General features: G+C 38.8%; 1 protein-coding gene across 1 annotated transcript in view; it reads right to left on the reverse strand.

The window, feature by feature from the left end:
• Positions 1-20,329, reverse strand: part of limk1a (LIM domain kinase 1a) — a 71,327-nt gene extending 50,998 nt beyond the window's left edge. The window contains exons 1-2 of the mRNA XM_037677494.1: positions 20,079-20,329; positions 13,717-13,816 (exon numbers count right to left, since the gene is read on the reverse strand). Coding sequence (XP_037533422.1) covers positions 13,717-13,816; positions 20,079-20,136 — 158 coding nt within the window. The 5' untranslated portion in view covers positions 20,137-20,329. The remainder of the gene's footprint in view (positions 1-13,716; positions 13,817-20,078) is intronic.
• Positions 20,330-20,605: the final 276 nt, after the last annotated feature.

The following is a 20,605-nucleotide window of genomic DNA, read 5'->3' on the forward strand; positions in this document are numbered from 1 at the left end:
GGTGAGTTCTCCCACACCCACACACACACACACACACAACCCCAATATCTACTCACAATTCAGGCTGCTGTTTTATACTGTATTATTCGACATTATTAGTGTTTAATACGAGCATATATGATTGTTTTAAATAAACGTTCTATGTGTTTACATTGTTGTTTAATCTTTTCATCATTTCAATAGAAAATTGTTTCAGAATCGAAAATCAATTTGGAATCGAATCGGTACCAAAAATCAGAATTGAATAGATTCACCAGACACTGAGAGATTCGCACCCCTAATCACAAGTGTCAGGCCCGTGGGCCAAATCCGGTCCCACTTAACATCTGATCTGGCCCCCATGATGATATTTTAAATGTAAAATATTTTTGAGCTCTTTTTATTTTGCTTAAAAAAAAACCTGATAAATACTTGATCTAGTGCAGACTTCTCATGCCAGCAGAATTTGAAGCTTTATTGAAGAAAAAACACTGGGATTTTCCAGTAATCTTTAAATCTGATGTGGAAAGATGAACAGAGAACGTCAAATGGCACGTATCAAGTTCTTGTTGATGAACCTTCAACCTAGAAAAGATGTTGTGTCCGACTTAAGTTATTGTAGCTGAAATTGGCCCTTGGCTTGGACCATATTTAAAATTTTGGCTCCCATCTGTAACCGAGTTTGACGTGTGACTTGTTTTATCCTTGTTGTGTATATTGTTGTGTATAATGTTGTGTATATTAGTGCACTTGCCTCTTAAATTATGCTTTAATTTATTTTACCTGCCTAAGAACAACAGATGGATTTAAGCTAATAAGCAATTCTGGCACATTTGCTGTGAAATACAGAAATATTGATGAATGTGCAGTTTAATATATATATATATATATATATATATATATATATATATATATATATATATATATATATATTATAAAATAAATGAAATGAAATGAAATAAAATGAAACAGGAGGGAAGTAAAAACACATTATGGATTAGTTGGTCCAGAGATAAAGAAGTGTGAATATGAGGTGGACTGATGTTGAGGAAGTGAGACGAACCTTAAAGAGAAATGAGCACATTTGAGTCACTGCATACTTCCAGTTACAGTTTATACAAATAAAACTAAATTACTTTATGAATTAACAAGTTACAAAAATGGCTTGTGACTGTGCTTTATATATATATAGCAGTTTCAGTTTTTTTTAAATAAAAAATGTAAAAGAAATAGAAGTGGCACACATCAAGACTGAAACATCTATCAGAGAACAACTCAGAGTTAGAACAAACACAAAAGTCACACACAGAAAAGTTTCTGCTGTTTAATACAAACTAATTACAATCTTTGGAGTTTCGGAGCGTCGGTGAGACAGTCTAAATAAAACTCTGCTCTTCAGATGTTTCATTAGGTCATACACAAAATAAAACTTACTTAACCACAAAAATCCATCAACACACTCAGATCCACTATTTTTAAGCACTTGTTCAATCTAACGTCTTAAAATCACAACACTTAGCACCTTCAACCAGCAGACTGAGGAAAAACAAGCACAACAGCAGCTAAACTGAGACAAACTGCAGCTCATTCAGTCAGAAGCTCTGGTTGGAGAGCAGCTCCACTCAAATCTACTTTGCTCACGAGCAGCTTTCACTCTTTCAGGCAAAAAGAAACAGGAGCGAACAGTAAAAAGTCAGATCTCTTACTGGACGTGCAGCCGCCGCCTCCCTCTGCGCTGGGTCTTTGCTGACATGTCAGCTGAGGGAGTGAAGGTCTCGTTCTGACAGTCTGGAGACAGATTCATGTCAGCAGCTCTGCTGGTTAACTCCATCGGCTGTCAGAAACATCAGCGTCTCTCCCATCCTCTACTTCCTCTCTCAGAGCCGCTGAATCAAAAGAGGAGGGAAGAGAGTGGGGGTGTGGGGGGGTCCACACTTCTTTATTGGCTGTTTCCTGTCCTGTGGGAGTAGAGCTGACCCTGTGACAGCCCAGAGCTGCCCTGAATACACACAACGCTGCTGCAGCTTTGTAAACTTCATGAAGTCTCCGCTCTATGTGTCCGGGTGAGGTCCTGCCCATAAAAAGCCATGACACTCAGTTTTATACATTTCATTTTTAATGCATTAAATTATGCTGCTTAGCAAGGACGTCCAAACATCTCAGAAACGGGACTTTGTCTCGCGTTTCAACTTTATTTCAAGGGCTTCTGTCCTGTTGGCCTCCAGGTAATATTCAGCTTTTAGCAAGTGGAACAACATGAAGAGTCCATTTCCTGGACTTGTCCACAATTTAAAGGTTTTGGCTCAAATTTGATTTTCCAGCTGTCCATCATCTGCTAAACTCTTCACCTCATCTCGGATAACCAAATATCCCAGTCTGCTCGCAGGAGGTGCTTTAAAGGATGAGGTGAAGGAAGACAACAGCTGGAACAAGTGGCGAGTGATTAATACACAAATTAAATCTCAATTTAAACCAGTTATCCGCCGTTATCTCTTATTAATATAAAATATTACGGATAAAGTCAAATGAGCCAATATCGTGTATTTCAAATACACTGGCAGCAACTACGCTGTATGTTTGAAGACACTAACATAGAATCACTGTGGTTTTTACCTCACAAACTGTGACATATTGTTCTTTTATACAAGGGCCTGATGACACACTGGTTGGTCGACAACATGGGAAGAAATGTTCCAAAGATAATTCTAATCTGTAAATATGTTCAGCAATATGATACTGAACTTGTGTCTTTACAGAGTTTAAATATCATAAATCTGACTGTTAACTAACACAGTTTGACTTGTTTTTAAATGAATATGGTGTGTATTTATAAAGTGAGCTTAAAAACAGGTGTGATTCAAATTCACATGAACATTTTGAAAAGCTAAAAATGAATAAAAAGGAAAAACTACTAATTCATCTTAACGAGGTTTTTGAAATTCCTTCCAGGTGTTTTTAACACAGAGCAGATTGAAGTAGCTCAAATTGTTCAGCTTAGCTCCTTGATAACATTTTAAAAATGAGCAGCACTTTGCACTTTTACTGAATAAACAAAGCTAAAAGGCCCTATAATGAAAATACATTACAGTGGTCCCTCGCTACTTCGCATTTTGTTTTTCGTGGGCTCGCTCTATCACGGTTTTTCAAAGTAAGATTGGACATAACACACAATGGCTGCTTGATGGATGAGCCACATGATCGGCATGGATTTTTTAAATTTAAAATAAGTTATTTCAAATTATTTAGAACCTGCTGCATCTATGTATAGCATGTGCAGCCCATAACTGTGGGAGAAGCTTCCTCCTGCAGCTGATCTCCGTGCAGAGCCCTCTGTGAATGGCCAGGCCACCGGGAAATGTCCCAGCGCTCCCAATGACCAGGCTGCCCCACTGCAGCAGGTGTTAAATCATTTAAAATAATTTATTTGAAATAATTTAGTACCTGCACTGTGCTTTTATTTATTTATTTATTTATTGTTTGTGCTCTGCACTTAAGCACTGCCCAGTGTCTGCAGATTGTCTGATGCCTCATGACAGAAGTAATCCAGTGTTTTTGTTTCTTTTCTGTTCCTGACCCACTTCATCCTCCCCTTTGCCTCCAAGATGGATTCTTCTGCCCATCGGATATCTGGACCTTGTTAAGAACCGGGTCATAATTTCATTATAATCCCGTCTCTGAGCAGATCAAAATCATAAGACCAGTCTGGATTGAAAATATCTTAACAACCTCGACGTGTGTTCTGCCTTCAGACCAACAATTCCAGCTAAAACCCTCAGATAAGTTTAGCTTTTTCTGCCTCTGTAAATTACCCACACCTGTATTTTTGACCATGAACTCAGACCCAGGACTCTAAGAGTTCAGCTCTCACAACCAAGCCCCACATTCTGAAGTGAGTGTTTGTCAGACCTTCCAGGTTACACTCACATATCATGTGATCTGTCCAAAACCTCCTTTCTCTCTGACATCATCGCAGCTTCGCCTTTTCACCTGTGATGGAGCTCTTTGAGTGACAGCTGACTTTCTCTTCTATTTTGTCATGAGGAGAAAGTCAGTAACTGAGCAATAACAGATAAATGTTTTATCCAAATACAACACAATAATGACTCCAGTCAGCCATCAGGTGAAAAGGAGAAACCCAGACCAGTTGTCATTCCGTATGTTGCAGGAGTTTCAGAGACATTGAGACTTTTTTTATTTTTATGACATCCCAGTGGCTTTTAAACCCCCAAAAAAACATTACGGCAAAGACTGATCCATCCCAAAGATCCAGTCCCCCAGCACAAACAGAGTAATATTGTGTCTGCTGTTCAGTGTCAGGAGGGCCTTGATCAGTCTTACATCGGGGAAACTAAACAGATGGCCCAGTACAGGAGAGCAACATCATCAGGCTAAGACTCTGTGGTCTACACTCATCTCCAGGCCAGCGGTCACTCTTTCAGGGATGAAGATGTTCACATCCTGGACAGAGAGGAACGATGGTTTGAGAGAGGAGTAAAGGAGGCCATCTTTGTGAAAAGAAACCGTTCATCATTAAACAGGGGTGGAGGCCTCCGGGTTCAACTGTCCCCCTCTTACAATGCTGTGATTGCTAGTATCACTTTGGTTTAGAGACTAATTTATTACTAAACATAATCACACACACATTTCCACTTCAGGTCTTGTATAAAACTACAATACACACTTAAAAATATGATACACAATTTACAAATTGACAGAAAAATATGGCCTGGTGCAACACTAATAAACCTGCCAGCAGCAGATGTGTTTAATACTCGTTCAGTAACTCAGCAATGAGATGAAAGTTTACCTTTATAACCTTTCTGGACAATTAGTCAATCTTTTCAAGAACTTTTGTAACAGCTCCTGTTAAAAATGTGCTTTATAAATAAATTTGACTGGCTGACTTTCAAAGTGAAGCACACTTTTGGTGTTTGCAGCTGTTTGCACCTGTGCTACAGTAGTTCTCCTCTTAAACAGTAGGTGTCACCACTGAGGCATCAATACTGCTAAACAGCAGGAACAAGAGTGGAGATCTGTTCCTCATACACAAACGTCACACTTTTTCAAAATATTCCACTATTTTTTAAAGTGGTAAAGTAACCTGCTTGAGATTTTTCATCTAGAGGTGAATTATATTGGGATATAATAAACTAAAGCATTAAAATTTAATCCAGAATCTGCTTCAGCTTTAATTCACTGCTGTTCGACCAGTCCACATGTTCATCCATAAATCTGTAAGAATTAGTAAACCATAACATACCTACTTCAAAGACATATTTATGTTTTATTATTTGAGCTAAAATAATATTTAAACATTTACTGTCCCAGTAGGATTCTCACAGTTGTATTTATTTGTGTAGCAAGCACAGAAACTGTTTTAGGCCTATAGAAATTTTTATTTTTATTAGTTTTATCATTTTTCAGAGAAACTTTGAAGGAATTTTCCATAAATTTGTAAACATGTTTATAAGTTTCCTCTTCCTTTTACACCTTAAATGACTTTTCTTACTTATTTATTTAGTGCATTTCTTCCTTCATTTCTCTTAAGATCTGAGTGCTTTTTCCATCATTTCTGTCTGTTTTCACTATCTGGAAAGCAGAACAATGGAGATGATATTCCACATGGGCATCTTCGCCACAGGTCACCATGGCAACAGCCCCTACAGACAAACCAGCATGGCTCTACAGCACATGAACACAAGAAGTGAAGGAGCTTTGTAAATAAAGTTAGCTTGACTTTACTGTTTCATGTTACCTCACAAAATACATGCTTTTCTTTTCAGGGCCTCTTTTATACAATTAAATTGACAAAGCATTAAATCTTAAACATTGTTACAAATTTACAAATCTAAAAATTAAGTTTGCAAATGACAATTAGCAACTTACAAATAACTTTGTATAGAAAACATGAATATGGTTAAAAAAAAAAAAAACAATTCCAACAAATTACTGTTTTTCACATTTCTCCAAAAACAGTTTTTATTATCTTTCCCAAACGCAAATTTAAACAAACGACTCATAATTGGCCACAAAACTTGGGCTATATAAGTCCACAAATTTATTACAAAAGATGCATATTTAGTGGTTGTTTTTATCAACGATGATGCAAAAATTCCTTTCAAAACCATTGGAAAATTGTGTGTTTTGACAACTATTATGGCTTTAAGTTGATGCTTATAATTCAGACCATCCAGCACTGTCATGATTCTTTACCAAACCTCACCTTATTGTTCTTTTTTTACCTAGCAACAACACAAACAGAGCTCAGTTTAGACATTAGGATGCATCTTTAAATTGATGCTTCCTGCAGTTTCTGTTACCGGGCAGAGTTCATCTGCTGGTGCTGAGTCACTGCAGCTCTTTATGACGTCTGCTACAAAACAAACTTCACTGCGTCACATAGACATCAAACATTATCACATCTGCATGCTCTCACAGCTGGTGTTTTGGTCCTGACAGAAAGAGTCCTAATGGCCCTGCAGATGTGGAGACCATAAAGGTGTCCCAAAGGACAAGACAGCAGATTTCAGACTTCCTGTCAGCCCATCCTCGAGTAAAGACAGACTTGCCAACACAGGTCTTTCCATCAAAGCTTTCTGCAGATACTCAGTGATGAATACAAACACTGGATGTAAAACTAGTTGGTGGTGAAAGTCTACAGAAGCAGCAGCCTTTGCAGTGTTTTGGGGTGACTGTGGGGGCAGTGACGACTGAGCACACAGTTTTATTGGGAGCAGGGCGAAGCTGCAGGCTGCTGCAGAGAGACTACAGCACTGCTACAGTTTTAACACAGAAATGCTTATTCCCATTCTGGCTTTAACTGTTCTGATGCACATTCCTGAAACCTTTTTGCTTATTTACTTATTTATTCTATTTAGGTCATGCTCACCGCTCAGATCCTCATTTATTTGTTCCAATCTCACGATCGTCCCGTTACAGTCCCACAGTGTCCTGAAACGGTCCCACACAACGCTGAGACCGAACCACAACAACGCAGGAACCATAAGTTTCACTGAACAACAGAAGGGCTGCAAATCTGATCAATTATATTTTTTTCTTCGCAGTGAATAAACTTTGAGAATCCATTTGTAATACATGAACAATCAGAAAGCATCAAAATAGGACGGTCTGTGGTGAGAATCAAAACTATTTTCAGAGGAAAGGGCTTTTTTTCCACACGGGATGACCAGACAATCTTAAAGCACTTTTATTTTTTCCATCTCATCTCACTTCTTTTTTATAAACCATTGCTTCACTGGGATCAGCACGTCTGATCTATTTCAACAAATACCTGACAAATCCTCTTTTTCATTCGTCTCCTGTTTAACTTCCAGCAAACTCTGCAAGAGGAATCATTCCCCAGAAATAACACTTCCCTTTTCCACAGTCTTTAGCTCCTCGCCTGGCCTAATTCTTATTTAACAGTTCTCATGGCAGAGAGGCTGATAGCTGCAGGCTGGTATCTGACACCTCGAAAGAGAGTGACGGAGCCGACTCAAAGCTGAGAGCAGCTATACAACGACGGCTACAGAGAGACATGCAAAACAAGTGGCTTCACTTTCAAATCAGAATTATGCAAAGAACATATAATATGTGGGAAGACCACACAAATGCCAAGAGAGCAACAAAACCTCCTCATTCTGATGGATCTGTACTGAACACACACCACAAAAAAGTCAGACTCTGATCCCCTTCAGACATCCGAGTTTTGTTCCAAGATCCACCAGAATAACATTTATGATCCATCTAAAAAAGCTTGTAAATAATTAAAAATGGGTTAGAGTCAGTGCAGGTGTGTTAAGGTGAAATGTGGCTCTTCTGCAACATCTAGTGACAGTTGACATAAAGTTATTAGACTTTTAAACAGACAGGGACCAGACTCAGAACTCTCACAGTCGATGAATACATCTTAGCTAAATTTGTCAACATTAACTGACTCTATTTGCACATTTTACTGCACTTTTCTAAATCCAGAGTTTGAACACATCGGTGCTGCTCTGCTTCTCACTCAGTCTGTTTTTCCTGTCTTTAATTGTCAATCTCGTCTTACAATTTCTGTACGTTTGAACTAATGTCAGGATTGTTTTCAGTTTTGGTTTTTCTGTTTGAAGTTTTGTGTGTGTGTGTGTGTGTTAGGGGTCGAATAGACTAGTCAATTTGAGGACAACTTGCACGTTTTTTTCAATTTCACATTGACTAGTCACAGTCAGTGGGTGTGTTACGTGTCACGTGATCGGCTGGGCCGCTGGCTACAAAACTGATTCTTCCAAGCAGATGGAAGGCGAAGAGCAGGCAAAGTCTTCCTAAACAGGTAGAGATTCATCAACAGTGTGGAAGTATTTCACTAAAGATTATGTTGTTTTTAGTTTCATTTTATTCAATTTCCGGTGGAATTCCAACGACGCCCGCTCCAGTTTTTAACAAGCGGAAGATAATGGATGGATGGATAATTCCTGGTGGAATCCACCGCTGCCCACAACTCTGTTTTTAGTTTCATTTTATTTAATCCACTAAATAAAATAAAAACAGGGGTGCACACCACTGGAGAATCCACCGTGCATCACCTGCGGTGTGCACTGCACCACCACCGCTAGAGAATCCACAACAGCCACGGTGGTTTATTTAGTGGGTTAAATAAAATAAAACTTTTGCAGCTTAATAGTTTTGGTTTTCCTGTTACTTATTTGCAGTATGATAAATGGTAGGAGCATAATTATACGCTCCCAATGGTTTTTTTTGTTGTAAATACCGTCATAAATGACTTTTTTTTGCGTCGAGTTCCTTTAACGTCATCAACTAGTCGACGTTGACTCGACTATTATCATGTTAATGTTGACTTTAAAAATATGTAGTCGTTCAACCCCTAGTGTGTGTGTGTGTTTCATTGTGCTTCGTTTCCTCTCCTACCTGTGTTAACAGCCATTTCCTCCACCTATCAGCTGCTTCTCCTCAGTCCTGCCACGCCCACACCCTTTACCCTTTATTTATACAGGTAGTCTCATTGAGCCACGAGAACTCATTTTCAAGAGAGACCTGTTTAGAGAGCAGATGTGGGTTAAGGGCCTTGCTCATGGGCCCAGGGTGGGGCGAATGAGGATGGGAGCAGGTGTGGGTGCTTCGCCTACCCCACCCACAATTTTGATGTTGTCAGGGCCGGGGCGTGAACTGGCGATCTTCAGATCACAGGCCCAACTCTCTAACCTCTGCACCACCACTCCCCCTCATCAGCCTCAGTCCATTCATTCCCTCTGTCTACATTTACTCACCACTGTGTGTGCTTACACCATGTCCGATTCTCCTCAGTGGTTTTCACAATGTTCTACTAGAATGTTTTATTTTAAGTAGATTGTTGCCTTCTCAGCTTGTTTATTTATTATTTAATAAACCAGTAAAATAATGAGTAAATTGTAAACTTGTGTCCCCAGAGGAGCATTAAGCTGCAGCAAAGAGATCTGTTAAACACTGAAAATAGTGAAAATATAAGCTCTAAGATAAAAACCTGATGTGTTCTCACGCTGCCACTGACACATGCAAAACACACGTGACACCTTACAGCAAGTAAATAAGATTTAATAAAATCCATTTTATTGAACATTTTATCCTGGTTATTTCTTATAAAAGGCAGTTTTCTTTTGTTTACAAATTAGTGGACAAATTATATAAAAAAAGGCTTCAACATGGCTGCATATTTTCACTTTGGGCCTCAGTTTGCAGGTTGAGACTTGTCACAGTTGGCAATAAGAAGAAATATGTTTTAGTTTTTGACACCGTGTGAAGTGAGAAGTTGTAAACAGAGGAGACAAACGTGGGAACAGTTTCCACTTCCATTCATCCGAAGCTGCTGAAAAGCTGCAGAACGTTTTAAGTCATCAGTTTCAAAACATTATACTGATGAGCAAAAATCACATTGTAAGTTTTTTTTTAATTGTTAACAAGATTTGTCTAGAGTTGACTTTTTTAGGTTCAAAAAGTGTTCAATATAAAAACAACTGGACTTTATTTGTAACAGAAGACCTTTTTAGGTTTAAATTTAGTTTGAATTTAAGAAAGTTTTTTTTTTTTCCATGCAACCTCAATATTTGGTGCTGGTCATTTGCTGTATGTTTACATGCACAAAATTCTTTGATCGGATTGAAATGTTTTCAGATAAAATAATCCACATGTATCATTTACATGGCACAATCTGTTCACGACGAGCGTTTACATGCAGTGGGCTTTTATTCAGAATAGAAATACTGACATGCACAGAGTGGTAAACTTCTGTAACAAAACACAGAAGAAGTTCTGCTGGTACTTTAGAGTTGCATTTGGGCCTAATAAATCCAGCCCGGACCGAGCCCATAGTTGTTTTTTTCCTATGCCCTACCCGGACCCATTGGATTAACGGTAAGTAGAGGGCCAAAACCGAATAAAATAAAATAAATAAAACTTTTTGTATTTATTAAGCCTTTACTGCTTTTGTAACCAAATCAGTTTGACATGAAAGTCATAACATGAAACACAACTTATTTTAACTCTTTAAACCGACCGGTCGGACCTGCCTCCTCCTCAACAAGTACATTAACACAATTTCATATTGTGCATTCTGTTTTAGTTTTATTTGTGCGGTATGATTCGTAAAACCGCATCAAAGCCCAAGACCGGCCCGGACTGCACATTAATCACATTATAACGGCCCGGACGGGCCCTAATCCAGGTTGGTCCGGGCCATGTTTCGGGTTAGAAATGACAGCTCTATTCTACTTCCGTTCTACTTCCATGATGAACGTAAACAAACCCGAGCACCAATTTTGCTTCCCTGACATATTAGCATTAGCCAGGCGGAAATACAGTACATGAGGTTGACATAGGTCACACATGCGCAGTCTGGTCAGTTTTCCCCGATCAGAATAAAATTATCAGATTAAGTGTTTACATGCACACCCTTCGGATTATGAATCATTCGGATGACAAATTCATTTAGATCGAGCTGAGTCAACAAAGAATAATCCTAATGGGGCATTTACATGACGCATTTTTATTCCGAATGGCCGTTTAATCTGATTACTCGTGTCCATGTAAACATAGTTAATTTGTTCCTTCTCAGCAGTGATGACCCAGACTCTGGGCCTTTGGTCGGGGACTTCATTGAATGGTGCGAGTCCTATTTTTAAAGTTAAATGTTTCTAAGACAAAGGAGATGGTCATTGATTTTAGAAAAGACTCTTCAGTTGCAGCTCCTGTGGTCATTAATGGTGAAGCTGTTGAGGTGGTGCATCAAGATAAATATCTGGGAACTGTTCTTGATGACAAACTGACCTTTGACGCACATGTGAACTCACTTTGTAAGAAGACCCACCAGAGAATGTATTTTTATCAGAAGCTCTGTAGTTTTAATGTTGATTCTACTTTTATGAGAATGTTTTATTCATGTTTTATTGAGTCTTTTTTTTAAAAATTCACCTTCATATGTTGGTTTGGGAGTAGCACGGTGGCGCAACTGGTAGAGCTGCTGCCTCTCAGCGAGAAGGTCCTTGGTTCAAACCCCGGTCCAGGGGCCTTTCTGGGTGGAGTTTGCATGTTCTCTCCGTGCATGCGTGGGTTTTCTCCGGGTGCTCCGGTTTCCTCCCACAGACCAAAAAACATGCATGTTAGGCTGATTGGTAACTCTAAATAGTCCCTAGGTGTGAGTGAGAGAGTGAATGATTGTTTGTCTCGTTTGTCTCTATGTGGCCCTGTGATGGACTTGTGACCTGTCCAGGGTGTACCCCGCCCTTCGCACAGTGATTGCTGGACATGGGCACCAGCGACCCCCGTGACCCAAAATGGAATAAACGGGTAAAAGATAATGGATGGATGTTGGTTTGGACTTTTGACCTAAGAACTGGAACAAACTCTCGGGGATTGTCAGGATGTGCAGCAAAACTGCTGACATAGTCCTACAGAACCTCACTGACCTACACAAGTCGAGGTCAGTGAACAAGGCCAGGCTGATTCTGGCAGATCCTGATCATCCACTCCATGGTGAGTTCAGGTTGCTTCCATGTGGACGCAGGTTTCTGCAGCCCAGATTGTAGGCCGAACAGACTGAAAAACTCATTCATCCCTGTAAAGATCAGGCTTCTCAACGAACCGTGATGATTTCTGTTCTGTTATTTTAATGTCTTAATGTCTTGTCTAGTATGAATGTTTTATGTGCCTACTGACTGTGAAACAAATTACCCCTTGGCGATAATAAAGATTCTTGAACTTGAACAATAACTTGAGTTTATTTTAATACACCCTAATTTGAAACTGAAAGCAGCAAAATGTTTGATTTTCTACACATTTTATGGATTTGCGATGCCAATAGTATCACGGCCTCAGGTGGATGGGCCTATAATGCAGACTGACTCGAGGAGTTTAAAAGGTAAACGTATTTTAATAACAAACAAAAAGTGCTGACATGGCAGCAAACTTACATTATCTCAGATGGAAAACCCAATGGAAGGACCGGGATTGTGGCAGAAGACCAACAATGCAGAACTGGTGAATGGTGACAGAGACTGAACAAATACAGTATATAATACTGCAAGTTGTACTCAACAAATTTGGGTGTAAATATGTACTAAAACATAAAATCTGTCTGTCTTCTTCATTTCAAAAGACTCCCCCATGAACATCACCATTACTGACCTCTTTTTGATCACTTCAGCTGTTTCCGTAGGTAAATAAACACATGGTAGTTGGCATCCAGTCACAGATTTTTGATTTAAGGACACATTAACCAGTGATGTGCAAATAAGTGTACTTACGTTGCTTCTTTCTTTATTTATTCCTAGTTTATATTTTAGACTGGTCATCATAGTTTTTACCGAGTATCTTTGTCTGGTTCACCTCCTGAGGGCCGTTTCAGGCAAAACGTTATTTTCCCACAACAGCTGGCAGTGTTTCCTCTACCATTATCCAAGAGGGTTGCCAGTCCCGCCAAGAAGATCATGGCATGTAATAAATTAAAAACATCTGTACGTGTTCACACGTGATCATTTCACAAACAGAGAGTTTACACGCCTGAAGAAATGTTGCAATCAACTCAAAAGAAACAAAAAAATACAAATAAAAAATGTCATGACAACAATGGCCGCCAAATGAGCTCTCCTGTTACGGGTCCAAGTGAAAATCATATCACAGGTCCCCCAAACAAACAGCAGGAGAGAGAACGAGCTAGACAGACAGACAGACAGACAGACAGACACATAGATAACTAAGAGGGGATTATTAGGACTGTCCTGTTGAATATGCAGCCAGCATAAACAGACGTTTGTGAGAGGAAACCATACCCAGTTATTTATAGTCTTCTGCCAGACCTGTACAAAGGACAAACTTGACAAACATCTGAGCAACATAGAATAACTGTCAGCATCAGGGAAGTTGGACCACAAGTAAAATGGCTTGTCTTATTTTGATTTAATTGATACCATATTTGACTCTTTAATGTGATGATGACTTTATTTCAGACATTAGCCTTAGATTGTTTGAGCCCATAGTTGTCCTTGAGCACAATGCTGCTTTGGGGGATTTATCAAAGTCACCATTCATTCATGTATTTTAATTTACCATTCATGCTGTTATTCAAATGTTAAACTTATTGCTGGTATTAAAAGCAGAACATAAAACTTGAATTCCTTGCAAGTGTGCAAGTTGGGCTAAAGTTGCATGCTGTCATACAGTTACACTTCTGTCGTGGCTGGTCTAGGATCAGTTTGTGTCGAACGGTACCTGAAGCAGACAGTGTGCCAGTCGGCGCTCAGAGCCTGGAGGTACTGCTCGTCATAGATCCTCTCTTTGCATCCCGCGCACTCGGGCACACTTTCTCCAGCTGTAACGACACGTGACACCCAGCATGAACACACGGGGCTGATGGGAAACTTTTCACAAGCCTTCATGACAACGAGGTGTTTGTGTCTGTGTTTGCATGAGACCGTTATCTCCCATTTCTGTGTGAAGCCTGGTTTATATTTAAGCTGAAACACAACAAACAGCTCCTTCGACTTCCTGTCATTACTGACAAAGCTGCAAAACTCACTACATTAGTTAACAAAACTTTGTTTAAACACAAAATACTTACCCAAAACTTTTTTCAACATCTTAACCCAGTCTTTCTGTTTGATGAGAACACATTATACTCAATGGTGTAAAACTATTCAAACTGCAGTACTAAATAGATGTTTACTACAATTATTTCAGATTTTTTTTTTTGCTAGGTTGGTAAATTTTGTATTAAACCTTGAACATGCTAGTAACATCTGTTTAATTATTTATGTATTTTAGGAATAAACAGGCTGTAAATTCATCCTTCACTTATATTCTAACAAGCATTAGAATAACTAAACCTCACTGATAAGAGCGGCCTCCATCAGACTGTTAATAGCTGCAGATTACAGCAGATTCCTCCGCTCTAACGAGGGGAATATTCAGTTAAAAAAAAACAACAACAAAAAACAGTTTGGTCGAGTTGGGATGAGGAATTCTGCGACGCTTCAAAGAAAAGGCAGCAGTGACTGCTCGTTCTCTGTGGATGACAACTTGGCAGCAGCTGCATAGTTTCAGGAGACGTCAGGATACAGACCTTTTAGTTTCTGCAGCTTCACAAAGAAGCTACTCTGAGACACAGCAACAGGAATCCTGTTTTTGTCTGCAAAAAATTAAAATGCTTATTTCTCCTGTTTATTGAATAGCCAATGCTGTCTATGAATTTTATTTCTCAAAACCAGTAAACAACTTTTAGCTCACTCCTTGAAAAGGCAAAACCATCTTACATGAAACTTTAGTATCTCATTTGTGTAACAGGGCAGTTCAAATCTTTAGAAGTGGGGTTCTGTGGAAAGGTTATGAACATTTACTGTCTAACCTGTTGTAGATAAGTTTCTGACCACCTTCCGTTTGGAGAAATAGCATTAAATTCTGACTTTGATGAGCTTCTGACTAGTCCAAACAGGGCTAAAACCACAGTTGTTGCCATTTAAAAATAATCCCTGTCTCAATGTTATAGCAGCTCAAATAAACACTATTTTATGGTTCTATACATTACCATCAAATTTGCACTACATTGTTAATTACATGGAGTTCTGTGAATATTTGCAAACACAAACAGCAGCAGCTAGCTGTGACACATTTGGTGCAGCCTGGAGCCCTTCTAGCAGGAATAGCATAATATTTCTAGGGGTGAGACAATAAAATATGTTAGATGCATCGCATGAAAGATCGATGTTCAAAAGTCAAAAACCGATTTAGTTAATGTTGATCTGTACTGGCATTTTAAGAGAGTCAGCATAATAGCTGCTGCACCTAGAAGACACATTTTACAGTAAAGCCGAGCGTTTTCACATCTTTTTCATCTTAACTTGGCCAAAACAATCATAAAACATGTCTGTAAATACTAGCTGAAGGTATCATAACATTGTAATGATGACTTTAGACATTTTTAAGTATTAGGTTAGCATCTATGCTAACTGTTAGCTAGCTTCCTTTATTAATATGGTTTAATGAAATAAGTTGTGAACTCTTTACTGGGCATGAATATATATATATATAAATCTGTGTTTGTGTAAAGTAAAACATATTAATTTAGGTTTCAAGATAATTGAAATACATCAATAATTGTTTTATAATCACAATGCCACCCTCTGAGTCATAATTAAATTGAATCATAACTTGCCTAAAGAGTCCCACTCCTAAATATTTCTAACAAATTAACCGTGTAATGTGAAGCTGATGTAATGGTGATGACTTAATAAATAAAAGTTCACACAAACAGCAATCAAATATTTGAGAATAAAGTTGTTTTAAGAGCAGACATCACTTTGGTATTGGCCACACTCAAACTAGTCAGAATTTAATTATTTCTCCAAACTGAATTTGTTCAAAAAGCTATCTACAACAGGTAAGATATTAATAGTTTTTTCCACATAAGTGCACTCAAAAGGTTTAGTTTTACTCATAATTTAGGCTGTGCACAAAACCAAACTCTGATCAGTTCAAATTTACACGGCTGTAGCTGCAAACGTGCTGCAGCAGAATATATGAATATTAATGTCCGTGTATTGGCAGTGGGTTTTTTTTTCTGTACTGAGTGAGTATTTCTCCCTCTTTGGTTGGCATCAGCAACTGTGTTAAAGGCAAACAGAGACACACCTGCATTCCTCCACGGACTGTGTAACCTGTTCAGGTGACAGAGCACAGAGCCCATGGTTACTCATTTCACACTGATACTTCCTTCAAATGGCGTAGAGCCACTGCAGCGCAAAGTTACGCATCAAACAAAACCTCTATTGATCTTCTCAGTGGACCTGTCGGACACCTGCAGGATGTTCACACAGTCCTGAGGAAGGATGCATATAAGATGGAAATCTATATCTGATTTTGTTGATATCTATCTGATATCTGATTCACAGTTCCAGGAACTCGTCTTAAGCGCAGAGGTGACAGGGCCTTCTCTGTAGCAGGACCAAGACTCTGGAATGAGTTACCTCTGCTTGTCAGACAGGCCCCCTCCCTCTTGGTTTTCAAGTCCCGTTTAAAAACTCACTACTATTCAGTAGCTTTCAACACAAGATGATCTGTGTTTTGATCCTGTATGCTCCACACTGGTTTGTCGTCATTATCTGCATCGTTTTTATGTCTATATTCTGATTTACCTCATTTTGTATTTTGCTTTGTGTGTTACCTGTTGTTTTGTCTGTACAGCACTTTGGTTGGCCTTGTAGCTGTTTTAAGTGCTTTATAAATAAAGTGGTATGGTATGTATGGTATTTTAACCAAATATACAAATAGGATTCATTGGTTTAGACCAAGTATGTCCAATCCAAATTTTTAAAAAAGTTCAGTTAGTGCAAGATTTTATTCAGTTAAATATATAAGGTTGTACAAAAAAAAGAAGAAAAAAAAAGAACTGTAACTCTTGTTAGATACTGTGCATAGAACTGCACAAGTTTTAAAACATTCCTAATTCATTTTTATTTTTTATTTCAAGTAGAAGACTTTATTTTATTCCGTTAATGTGATTTTGATTATTATTTCTCCAAACTTTCTGAAGGTCGTTCAAAGATTTTTTTTAATGACTTTAGCAGGTTTTCACTTATTCTCTGCCTTGTATCTGACCAAGTATTACACAGTATAATGAAGAAAAGAGACAAGCGGAGGACAATAAAAAGGCTAGGTTTTAAAAACTATCTACAGCAGATGAACAGACAATTTGAAAGTCACGTCTTTATGAAAATAGGAAAATGAAAAAAAAAAGAAATAGATCTGAATACCAAGTTTAACAACTCGTTACTGCTAAAGTCCAATCTTATGTGTCAAACTGTGTTATTTTTGGTGTTTTACATATATTTAACTATGGAAATGGAAACAAATTGTACCTTTGCATCAGGCTGCTGGTAAAATAAAAAGTAGCTAGACATTTAATACCTAGTTGCTAGTAATGAGCTAACAAATTGTGTTATCTGGTATTCATAAATAACATAAAAATTATGGGAACAAATTTTATTTTTGTGATAGACTGCAAGAAACAAAATAACTAGAAAACTACCGTACTCACTAGGTACTTAGTATTATTGCTAGTAACTAGCTAAGCTGTTATCCGGTACTTTTCATAGATTTGCTACAAAAATGGAAACAAATTGTAGAGTATCACACTTCTGGTAATAAAGTAACTAGCTAGCAAGTTGCAACTTACTCATTAAATACCTAGCTTGTGCTGTTGCTAGTAATTACCAAACAATAACCGTTATCTGGTATTCCTTATTGACGAAATTAAAAATAATAAGAACAAGTAATGCTATCTTTTTTAGACTGTTGTCAACAATGCAAATATCCAGTAAATTACTTGTTAGATGCTTTTAGTTGTAGCTAGGTACAACAATTAGCTTGTAACTACAACAGTAGTTACTAACTTCTAGAAAAATATGGGCTAAAACAAACTTATCTGGTGTTTTTCAGAAACTTATTGTATGAACTGGTAACATGTTTTAACTAAATCTGTGTTGGACTGCTCCTAACAAAATAATTAGGTTGCAAGTTACTCCCACTTCTGACACCAGTGTTAGGTTGTCACGGTCACTCAAGCACCAGACGCTTTGCTCTTGCCAACGATATATTCAGGTACAATAATTAAAGGTCAGCTAGCTCCAAGTCACTGTTCCACCAAAACCCACGCAGAGCTCCTGGGCTTCACTCAACAGGTACCTCCAGAACCATCATCACACAGATGAAGAAGAAAAACCACACCCCGTACTCATTTCCCAAAACCCTTGCTGCACAAGCAGAACATGTCATACATAAAAACCAGTAACAGTGCAGCTGGAAACTTCTTAAGTATCATTATACTAGTACAAAGTACATATTAGCAACAATATAATTGCAATGTTTTCAAATTGTGTTTTTTGGTATTCTAGAAATGGGAACAACTAAGATGTTTGCGTAATATCGCTAAAATTAGAAACATCTTATCTAAAAATGATGCAGAAAAACTGGTTCATGCATTTGTCACGTCTAGACTGGACTATTGCAATGGTTTATTATCTGGGTGTCCAAATACTTCCTTAAAACGTCTTCAGTTGATCCAAAATGCTGCTGCCAGAGTCTTCACTGGAGTTAGTGGGAGAGATCATATCTCTCCAGTTTTAGCTTCTCTCCATTGGCTCCCTGTCAAATCCAGAATAGAATTCAAAATCTTACTTCTAACCTACAAAGCTCTCAACAACCTAGCTCCATCTTATATTACAGATCTTATTGTTCCATATTTTCCTAACAGAGCACTTCGCTCTCAGACTGCAGGTTTACTTGTGGTTCCTATAGAATTTACACAAACAGAATGGGAGGAAGATCATTCAGTTATCAGGCTCCTCTCTTGTGGAACCAACTTCCAATCTCTGTCCGTGAGGCTGACACATTATCCAGTTTTAAAACTAGGCTTAAGACTTTCCTTTTTGCTAAATCCTATTGTTAGGGTCGGCTTGGGTTTCCTGAGCTGTCCCTTAGTTATGCTGCTATAGGCTTAGACTGCTGGAGGACAAACTGACCACACTTTTCACTCTACTTCTGTCTTTACTTACTCTGCTCAACCTGTTTTGTATTTGTAATTATTTTTTTCTATCCTTAACATGTTTTTTTTTTGTCTTTCAGATACACCTGGACCTACCATTCTATGTTCATCTGTCTCTCCTTCCTGTCCTCTCAACCAGCCGGTCAAAGCAGATGGCCGCTTGTCCTGAGCCTGGTTCTGCTGGAGGTTTATTCCTTTTAAAAGGGAGTTTTTCCTTTCCACTGTTGCCTCTGTGCTTGCTCAGGATGGGAGACTGCAACAAAGCCAAGATTCAACTTGTCTGCTGGATTCCTTAGATAGAGAACTTTACTAATTGGCTTTTATGTGAATGTTCCTGTAAAGTGCCCTGAGACAACTTTGTTGTGATTTGGCGCTATATAAATAAACTGAATAGAATTGAATTGAATGTTTGTAACATGTTGATAATAACAAAATGCCCAAGAATGTATTTGTTTTTTGAGTTGTCCATGTACACACATCAATGATTCTTTTGAGTTGTCTGAATAAATCATTTAAGTGGCTTAACAAACAACAATACTCTGAAAAGGATACAATAATGGAAAGAAATAAGAAAAAGATTTAATATAAATAAAAACTTTGACCTTAGGAATGCCTGAACTATTGCTCAAAATCACTAATAAAGAAAGTCGGGGACTTTTGCACAATATTTATTTAGAGAAAGGTTAAAAGTAAACTCTGAATTTAGCTGTTTTATGGATTTTATTTAAATTAAATGCTCCTTAAACATTAGACTGGCTGTATGTAGAGAGGATGGATGTCATCACTGCATGCAAACAGTGAATGCATCATTTGGGGAAACCATGGCTTCAGTGGCGGTGCATGCACAGCCTGAAGCTTCCTGCAGATAACCCCGACACCGCTGCTATCTCTTCCTCAGACGTCAAGCAAAACGAGAAAACTGAGCAAAACAACTGCCTTTACTGCCACTTTTTATTGCGCATCGCCGTGTTTTCATGACGCACCGCCCGCCCCGGCGGCTGCAAACACCCAAACAAGCAGCCCCGCAGTCCCTCACCTTCCTCCTCTCCCATGCGTTCGTCCTTCCAGGTGCAGCAAAGCAGCATCAACCTCATCCAGTCTCCGACACCGAGCTCCGGGGAGAGCCAGCCGCCTCTAGTCGACAGGAAACCGGTGTCCGACCACCGGCGGTCGAGTCGCTGCGCCTCGGGCTCCTGCGGTGGTCCGCACGTTTCAGCGGGGCTTCAGTCAACACCGCCGCCGACCAATGAGGTCTCTGAGCCGGGCAGAGGAAGACACGGGCTGGCCAACCACGAACACGCCCCAATTAATGAATTCATCATTTTATCTCCACTCGGAGGAGGAGGAGAACAGAGAGCCTCCACCCACAGCCAGAAAAGCACCAAGTATTTCAGGAAAATGTCGAGAGACTAAAAAAAACAGAGACCAAAATATAATTTAAAGAGCCATTGATGTGTGCTGTTTGTGTGGATGTGCGCATGACAAACATGCAAAAGTGAACATTTTCCATTTGGTCGCACTTGTTTGAATATGTAGCAGAGGAATATTACATTTCCTGCTCTT

Source organism: Nematolebias whitei, chromosome 6, assembly GCF_014905685.2.
Source record: "Nematolebias whitei isolate Nwh7 chromosome 6, NemWhi1, whole genome shotgun sequence".
Classification (NCBI taxonomy): Eukaryota; Metazoa; Chordata; class Actinopteri; order Cyprinodontiformes; family Rivulidae; genus Nematolebias; species Nematolebias whitei.